General features: G+C 34.6%; 1 protein-coding gene across 5 annotated transcripts in view; it reads left to right on the top strand.

The window, feature by feature from the left end:
* Ano3 (anoctamin 3) overlaps positions 1-10,217 on the top strand; it is a 285,933-nt gene that overhangs the window by 192,511 nt on the left and 83,205 nt on the right. For all 5 annotated transcript variants that reach the window (XM_029536331.1, XM_029536329.1, XM_029536330.1 and 2 more), the window contains one exon: positions 5,521-5,617. In XM_029536331.1, coding sequence (XP_029392191.1) covers positions 5,521-5,617 — 97 coding nt within the window. The remainder of the gene's footprint in view (positions 1-5,520; positions 5,618-10,217) is intronic.

The raw sequence follows: 10,217 nt of genomic DNA, 5'->3' as shown, positions 1-10,217 counted from the left end.
ATATATATATATATATATATATATATATATATATATACTATATTTGTCCTTTTTTGTCTGGGTTACCTTACTCGAGATGACTTTTTTATAGTTCAATCTATATACCTGAAGTTTTCAAGATTTCATTTTTATAATGGCTAATATTCCGTTGTATAAATATACATTTTCTTTACCCTTTCTTCTATTGAGAGACTTCTAAGTTGTTTCTAGTTTCTGAATATTATGAATAGAGCAGCAATGAACATGGTTGAGTAAATGTCTCTGTAGTAGGATGATGTATTTTTTGAATAAATGCCCAGGAGTGGTATAGCTGGATAACGAGAAACTTCTTCCTGAGGAACTCCCACATTGATTTCCATAATGGCTGTACAATTTTTCACTCCCACCAGCAATGGATGATAGGTGTTCAAGTGTTCCCCTTACTCCACATCCTCTGCACCATGATTTGTCACTTGTTTTATTTATCTTAGCCATTTTGATGGGCTTAAGATGACCTCTCAAATAAATTTTGATTTTCGTTTCCATGACTACGGATTTTGAACATTTCTTTAAGTGTTTCACAGCCATTTGAGATTTCTTTATTGAGAATTCTCTTTAGACCTATACCCTTTTATAATTGAGTTGTTTATTTTTATGATATTTAATTTTTGTGGAGTTGATGAAAATCTTACCCCATTCTATGGCTTGTTGTTTTGTTTGAACGACAGTGTCCTTTTCTATGCCTCTCATTTCATGCAGTGTTATTTATTAATTGTTAATTTTAGTCATTCTACTAACAATGTTCTGTTCGGAAAGTACTCCCCTGTGCTCTTAAGTTCTAGGCTAGCCCTCACTTTCTCTTCCATCAGGTTCTATGTATCTGGTTTTACATTGAAAGCTTTGATCCATCAGGAGTTGAGTATTGCAAGGTGTTAAGTATGGATGGATTGGGAATCTTCGACATGCTGTTGCCCAGTTTTATCAGCAGCATTTATTAAATCCTATCCTGTTTCCAGAGTATTTTTCTGGCTGCTTTATCAATATCAGGAATCAGTAACTTTGTGATCTTCATTGATTTTATGCCAATACCATGCTGTTTTTAGGATATTCTGTAGTACAATTTGAAGGCAGGGATGGTGGTACTTCTTTTAATATGCAGGGTAGTTTTAGCTAAAAATATACAATGGAAAAAAGAAAGCATTTTCAATAAATGGTGCTGGGCTAACTCGCTCTGTATGTAGAATAATGAAAATAGTCCCATATTTGTCACCTTGCACAAAGCTCAAGTCCAGTTGGATCAAGGACCTCAACATAAAACCAGATACCCTGAATCTAATAGAAGAGAAATTGGGAAAGAACCTTGAACTCATTGGCACAGGGGGAAATTTTCTAAACAGAACTCCAATGACGCATGCTCTAAGATCAAGAATTGATTAAATGGTACCTCATAAAACTGGAAAGCTTCTGTAAGGTAAAGGACATAGTCGATAAGACAAATCTGCAACCATACATCTGACTGTTGGTTACCACCTAAAGTGAGGAATGCAATTTTTAGTAAAACAGCTTCTAAGCATTGCTTTCATTATGTCTTTGAAAATTCTGAGTTCATTTCTTTTTGCAGTATATTCAGAGATGGTATTATAGGATCATATGGTATCATGAGAGCATTTAAATTTTTTGTACTTATTTTTCTCATATATATTACATTCTGAGCAGTTTCCCCTTCCTACCACCCTCCCTGTACTTCCCATCTCTACCTGATCTACTCCTTCTCCATTTCCTTTCAAAAAGGGGCAGATCTTCCAGCAATAGCAACTAAACATGCATATTAAGTTGCAATAAAACTAGGCACTTCCCTTATATTAAGACTGGAAAAGGCAACCCAGAAGGAGAAAAAGGATCCCAAAAGCAGGAATTAAAAACTCAGTGAAGTATTTTCATCCTGCTTCCCATAAGAGCACAGCATTAAAGATTCTCACTATATACAACTGTTTCAGTATTTCCACATCGTGAATGATATTTATTTTCAGCTACATTATCAAATGTTCTAGCAGTTCAGACTTGGAGATAAATCTCCGTGGGAAAGCACTTGTTTTATATGATCAAGGCACTGGGTTAAATCCCCAGCAACCTCTCCAACCTCTAAATAAAAAGAATAAAATTCGGTTTTAATGCTAATGGTGGAGTTGACTTACAGTTGCTTGTTTATATTGGATTCAGAAACTGACTCTTTCCCATGCTAAAACGCTACTACACACATGCTCTTTCCATTTCTGTCTTCATCCCTTTGCTCCAACGTGTTCATCACCCAGCAGATATTTCCTGTTCTCTGAGTTTTGTCCTGAGTGAATCACTAGGAACACAACACAAGAGGGGTAGGTCCAAACAACTTCCCCAAATGGACTGAACATTGTCCTTTCTTTAATTGGTAGTGATTGTTTTTTCTTTGAAATTGGCCTATATTCTGAAAATTTAGCATAAATATATAAATAAAGAAAACCCCAATTACAGCGACAGTGAAAATTGTCAAGCTCTGGAAGAGAAGGGATGACATATTCTTCCACCTTGCTCTAGAGGCTAAGTAAAATAAAATAAATTTTGATACACAAATCCCCTATTTCCAGGAATGGGAAGGTTGACAAAATCTATTATTTCCAATCTCATAAAATGGCTTGGTGTGTAAAAGCAGTCAAACCTAAATTCCAGAGTTTGGTGCCTGGAACCCACATTGGGAAGGACAGAACCAATTCTATAAGGTGTCTTCCAACATGCATCACACACACACACACACACACACACACACACACACACACACACACACACGTAAATAAAATGTAATACTTTTAAAATCAATAATAATTGTTTCATAGGACATGACAGCACACATCTGTCTTCCTAGCACTTAGGAGAAGCAGCAGGATTGAGAGTTCAAGACCAGTAAACAGGAGGCTAAAGCCAGCCTGAGCTAGTTGAAACCAGTCTAATTAAACAAACAAAAACATTTAGTATTTTTAATATAATGTATCAAATTAAGCTTTTAGCAAATTATAGAAATTGAATTTTATGATTATGACAGTAAAATAAAAAATACTTGATAATAAAGGCTTTCTTTCATGGAAAAGTAAAAAAGATGATGTACTACAGACCAACCCTAAACTTTTACTTTGTATGAGATTCCAGTATAAGATGAATTGTGAAGCATTTGTGAAATAAGCTATTATTGAACCATTTTAATTAAAATTTTCTTCAAGAACTATGTAATATTGTATTTTTAAAATTTGTAGAATTATTTTATTAGATATTTTCTTCATTTACATTTCAAATGACATAGCGAAAGTCCCCTATGCCCTCCCCTCCGCCCTACTCCCCAACCCACCCACTTCTGCTTCCTGGCCCGGGAATTCCTCCGTACTGGGGCATATGATCTTCACAAGACCAGGAGCCTCTCCTCCCATTGGTGGCAGCTTAGGCCATCCTCTGCTACATATGCAACTAGAGACACAGTTCTGGGGGGGGGGGGTACTGGTTAGTTCATATTATTGATCCTTCTATACGGTTGCAGACCCCTTTAGCTCATTTGGTATTTTCTCTAGCTCCTTCTTTAAGGGTCCTGTGTTCCATCCAATAGATGACTGTTAGCATCCACTTGTGTATTTGCCAGCCACTGGCATAGCCTCACAAGAGATAGCTATATCAGGGTCCTATCAGCAAAATCTTACTGGCATATGCAATAGTGTCTGGGTTTGGTGGTTGTATATGGGATGGATCCCCAGGTAGGGCAGTCTCTGGATGGTCCTTTCTTCCATCTCAGCTCTGAACTTTGACTTCCAAACTCCTTCCATGGGTATTTTGTTCCCCATTCTAGGAAGGAATGAAGTATCCACCCTTTGGTCTTCCTTCTTCTTGGGTTTCATGTGTTCGGCAAATTGTATCTTGGGTAGTCTAAGTTTCTGGGTTAATATCCACTTATCAGTGAGTGCATATCATGTGTGTGGATATACTGTGTTCTTTTGCTTTTGATGCTGAAAAAATTGTGTATCTTATCACTTCCTCCTACTTCATGTAAACATCTTAATTGCTAGAAAAATGAACATGGAAGAAGTACAGTGTGGTCTGTGGTGTGCATTGTGTCATCATTAATCCATCCATTTTGGTGGACAGATTCTCCTCAATTTGAAATGAATTTCACTCTGTTTCAATTGTTATAACAAATGGAACAGTAGATAGATCTACACTCAGCAAATTCTTTATGTTCCTGTGGTATCCTTCTGAGATCTTCTATGATCTTGAGTATGACCTTGAGCTATCCATGGAAGTTGAATATGTGTTTGTTTCCTGTATTTAGCAGAGATAACTGACATTACCTGAGATTGTTGAAGACTCAGCAGGTCAAGGCATATCGATTCTTCTTTTTTCTTACAGCTTTCTTGATGCATCATATTATGGCTTACTATTTACTCCCACTTTGAACTGGGGTTGTAAAGATCTCACATTCAAATATACATTATTTTTGGCTTTGACTATACACTTTTTTTTTTAAATCTGCAAATCTACTGCAAGATTTGCCAATTAAATTTAAATTAACATTTTCATTTCAAAATGTTTTCCAAAGCCTTTAAATTCTTTATAACATTTTAAAAGCAGATGTATTTAAAAACAATTTATTAGAGAAACACAAAATTAGGCCCACAGATGACAAATAAAATAACAATGCATTCTAAAATGGGGCTGTTGTGAACACTGAGTAGATAGATAAAGCTTTTTAGAAAATGGTAGTGATTCCTTTCTCTTATTATAAAGCAAGTTATAGTGAACATTGGATTATTTAATGGGCATAAAATGGAAGTGATAAATTCATAAAATAACATTCTAATTTAACTTATATTTACTTGGAGACTATGTTATGTTATCATTACAGGGTTTTGAAGAAATACCCTCTCCCTTGCCTCCCTCCCCCTTCTCTCTCTCTCTCTCTCTCTCTCTCTCTCTCTCTCTCTCTCTCTCACACACACACACACACACACACACACACACACAAACACCAGACAAATAGACAGACAGAGGAGATCCTTTAATTCTTAGAGAACATTCTGCATAGCATTATGTGCTGAAGTGTATTTTATGGATTTACATATCAGTAGGCTTTTGAAGTCAGAATAGTCAGGTATGACTCTATATTGGTCCATTCTAAGATGGTAAAATTATTGAATACTTAATAGATATGCTACCTAAGATAACTCTGTGTGTCATGAGAGATCATGGATCAAAGTGTCTTTATTTTAAAATAATATTATACAAGCTGATATATGGCCTATTACTAATGTATTATTTTGGCAGAGTTTTCTAAAATTGAAGAAACAACAACAACAAAAAAAAACTTTCTATCAGTAGTCTAAGATATTAATGTGGAAGCCATCATCTAACTCTATCCCGGTTGTTTTCCATTTCTTCATTGTTCCTCTGCATTTTCGCTCAAAGTACTGTGTTTGGTAGGGGCTAAAACAGGGGTTCACATGTTTTTCTTCCCTTTGATTTTTCAAGCAAAGAAATTTGTAAAGCCACTGAAGTCTTCATGTGTCCTCTATGTGATAAGAATTGCTCACTGCAGAGACTCAATGACAGCTGCATCTATGCCAAGGTGAGTGGCAGCCACTGTAGCCTCTGCCCTCAGCTCCTGTTTTGGTTTGGTTTTTGGTTTTTGGTTTTTGGTTTTTGGTTTTTGGTTTTTGGTTTTTGGTTTTTTTTTTTTTTTTTTTTTTTTTTTTTTTTTTTTTTTTTTTTTTAGAGTTAGACAGTGAAAAGTTCCCCCAGTAAATTGTTGTTCTGCCAAAATTAGTTGTCTCCAAATATTTCACCATTATTAGTGTCATTGACATCTGGGAAAACTCAGTCTGTTGCAATTAAAAAGATGATATACTTTATTTTAATATCTTTCTCTGTGTTATAACTTATACCTCAGGCACAAACTTCCACTTGACATTATATCTGATTCATTTTGTGAAAATAGCTATTTTCATGGCTGATGTTTCAATTTATTTGTCATTAATTTATTAAGTTAAAATACTTCTAGTAGCACAGAGGAAATGTAATGTCATTTCCCTAAGTCCCATATGTCTATCTGGAATACCTAAAGTACTTTTAACCTCTTGAAGAGCAAGCTGTATCTCAGAGAAATTAAATAATAACCTTTAGGTAAGAATCTAAATGTTACCACATTACAAAATTTCTAAGTTTCTAGGTGAACACAAATGTAAAAACACTGGTTCTTACAGTTTCATTTTCAGAGGAGATTTATTGAAAAATATTCTGTAGTAAACTAGATACATGTAAACATAAAATGATGCGTTTTGTTAAGGCATATGCATCTGTGAAGCAGGTCACTATAATGAAGATAATGGGCATGTCTGTCACCTTCAAGGCTGCTTCACCACCTCCTACCTCGTTCCCCCATTCTTCCCAGCTCTCACACACACACCTCATACAAATCCTCTGTTTAGGTAACCAATTGCAATGGGCCATCATTGATAAGCATACATGTTTTTGAGTCATGTATATGTCATTAGATAGTAATGTGGTTTTTTTTCTGACTTCTTTTTTATACTGTACCAGTTTTAAAATTCATTTATAAGCCGGGAGTGGTGACATACACATTTAATCCCTGCACTCGGGAGGCAGAGGCAGGTGGATTTCTGAGTTCGAGGCCAGCCTGGTCTGCAAAATGAGTTCCAGGACAGCCAGGGCTATACAAAGAAACCCTGTCTCAAAAAACAAACAAACAAAATTCATTTATAAAGTGACTTTTATAAACAGAACATTCTTCATTATTAAGGATACTATTTCATTTTTTTCTATATCAAATTTTGTTATTTGTTTACATGTTCATTCATTTCTGATGTTAAACAAAGCTTCTAAAAGCACTGTTTTCTATGTCTTCTGACTGACAATTGTTATTTCTCTTCAGCCAATATCTAGAAGTAGAATTGTCAGCATATGTAATGGCTTGTTGGTTTTTGTATTAGTTAGTTTAGCTTATTGTGATGCTTTGCTTGAAGGTAGTCACCTATTTAAGAAAAGAGGGTTATTGTAATTCATGAGTATGGAGGAATGATATTCCAGGATATCATCTGTTTAAGGGCTTCTTGCTAACAGAGCTCTAATGTAATGCAGAGCAGACACATATGATGACACAGGCATGGTAAGAACTGTATAAAATCTAGAGTTCTATCATAGGACTTGACTCCTCTCATGACTCATACAGTCTTAATCACTACTCAGAGTCTCAAACTCTAAACATTGAAGTCATACTGCTCTTCTACCCCATTACCTTAAAATTACGTAGTCGAAAACTATCCATAATGACCTTTGCAAAACAGCTGAACAACCATTTTCCAAATTGGTTAAACTACATTATAGATCATGCCTTTTGGTGTCATGTCCTAGAGTTGTTTCCCATATAGTCACTGAGCCTCAGTATATCAATCTTTGCAAATTGTAATGACCCTGGTAGATGGCTTGATGGTTTAGTTACTTAAAATTCATTTGATATCTCGTAGAGGCATCTTACTCTCTAAATATTCAACTTGGACCACCGCAGTGCTCTGTCTAGATCTAATTGTTCTCAACAACACAAGCAGTATCTTCCTGTGTACTGTACTAAGGTACCAGGAATGATGAGGAACATTTCGCTAGCTAATGGACGTACCTGCTTGGGGACCATTTGGGGATTTTTGGTTCTGTCCTTGGCCACAGATAATTTCCTTATTTACATGCATACTTGATGCACAAATATCACTAAATTACTTACTCTAAATATTCTAATTCCTATAGTTCTTTGTATATCTGGAACTCTTTTAGGAGAGTAATCTCAAGTAATAATAATACCTTATTTCTTTCTGCATTTATCTTGTTGCTGTACATTGTTTTGATTGTTTCTAACATAGCTGTAAAAATGATCCTTATTGGTCTACCTTGTCTGAAAATAGAGTTCTCCAAACAATTAATTTTGAAAAAGTTGAGTGCAATACCAATAGGTAATCACTTTATCAAAAACATTAAAGTTAGCTTCTGACTTCTTTATCTTGAATAATCAGCATGAAAAACACATGATTATTTTATTAAACACTATATAATTATTTCATAAAGCACTGTATGATTACTTTATAAAACACTGTGTGATTACTTTTGAGATTGAATTTAAGAAAGTCTAACAAAGATGATAGAATGAAATAAATGATATCATGTTTTGCAGCTTTATTTCACATCACTTTTTGAATAAATCCAGTGTAGCACATATTGATGATTCAGATTAGATACACTACTGGCAGATAGGTTGATAAATGGGTGGATATATGCGTATACAACTCAGTCTGTTATGAAGGTATGCAATGACATGAAGTTCTAAAATATGATAGCCTTAGGGATACTAAAGGTTCTAGATGTATGTCACTTCAGTTACTTCTAAAATTTCTTGGACTAATCTAATAATGGCAAAACTAACATTAAAGACAAAAAAAATATCCATATGTGACAGAATTAAAAAGTGGAGAATCTATCAAGGAGGATGAAATCTACAAAGCTTTTGCCAATATTCAATATGAATATAGAAAATACTCAGAGACATTTCAGAATTCATTTGAAAATTTAGAATGTATAAGAGTAAACAAACAAAATAAAATATTGTCTCACACAATTACACAAGAAATAAGTCCAATCTGTATGAAATATTTAAGGTCCTGAATTTTCTAGCTAACATTAATTTAGCTACTTATTTTACACCTATAATTTTGTGATTATTCTATAATTAATAGATGAAAATGAAACTACATTTTATATGTTAAGCAGTCTAGATTTATACCACTAGACACAAAACAATTGTGCCATGTCACTATGGTTCTTCATGGAATCCATCAATTCTTGAGACTGATAAAACTACAGAAATTAGCATATTTAACTAAATAATTCAGTGATATTTGTGCACTGATTTAAAGACAAAACAATATACTATCAATTTATATGATGCTAGAATTGTTCTCAAAAGTAAACTAATTAAATAGAGGCACTCAATACTTTGAGCAATTGTAAGAGCATCTCAATCCTTTAAGCTAAACTCATTCATCATGTTCCCCTATGACTGTTAAACTTTTACCTCTTTAGAAAACATTTATTCAACAGTTATATCTGACTCAAACTATACTATTACTATAAAAGTGCACCAAAAATAGGACAGTAGGCTTTTTATTTAAGAAATTTCAAGAAAGTCTGTGGTAAATTGCAGAGGGTCAGAGACCAACATTTTATGATTTAGAATCAGTTAATCACGGATAAGACATAGAAATCTACCTTGTTTAGGTAAGACATCTGTGGCACTGATTCTGAGGATCACATTTTTAAGATGATCGTGTAGGCAAGCACTAAACCACGTTCCTTTGTTTGTGTTTGGTGTTTCATGTATGCTGCATCCAGGAACATTGAATACAGACCATTAAGCACTACCTCTCCTACCCAATTGTTAATGATTAAATAGTGAGAAAGAACTGCATCTCAGCATAAATCCCAGTTCTCACATGAGCATGCCTTCAGGGATAGCCTGGCCTATATAATTGGATTAGCTTAAAAGATCCCTATTCATTTACTGTAGTCGGTATTTGTCAGTGTGTTAGTATCTGGGAATCATGCTGTTCCTAACCTACCAAGCAGCATAAGAGATCCAATAACAATAGCAGAGGAGACACAAACTCAAATCTCATAGGAAGTAGATGTCCTTAAACAATACCCACATTCATCTATGGCTAACCATGCTCAGCTTTCAAAGCTAAATCAGACAGCAATCACTATGGAGAATTTGTGCTGTTCAGTCAATAAAGCCTCCCCTTCTTCCATTACCCTCTGTACGTCAACAATGTAGAATAAAATGAGTGTTCATACTTCTTTTTAGTCATAAAGGCAAGCTGTTTTCTAATTTAAAAGCCATCACAAAGGTGCATCCCCAAGAAGGACAAGCCTCTATTGTTTTTAGAAAAGTCTATTATACTCCTTGAATTTTTAAAATTTAATCTGATGTATTCTTTGATGTAGTAAATGGTCTTTACTAGTAGTTAGTCACATAAATGTCCATGTTTTTCCTGGCAATTACCCCAAATCTAATATTGAATACTCTACAATGTGTTCAATTACCCAGTATTCTGCATTTTAACTGAACATCTTTTCTGCTAGTATCATAAGGTAACTAGTAATCAGCT

The sequence above is a fragment of the Mus pahari genome, chromosome 3 (assembly GCF_900095145.1).
Source record: "Mus pahari chromosome 3, PAHARI_EIJ_v1.1, whole genome shotgun sequence".
In the NCBI taxonomy this organism is placed as follows: domain Eukaryota; kingdom Metazoa; phylum Chordata; class Mammalia; order Rodentia; family Muridae; genus Mus; species Mus pahari.
This window is presented reverse-complemented; position numbering and strand designations above follow the sequence as displayed.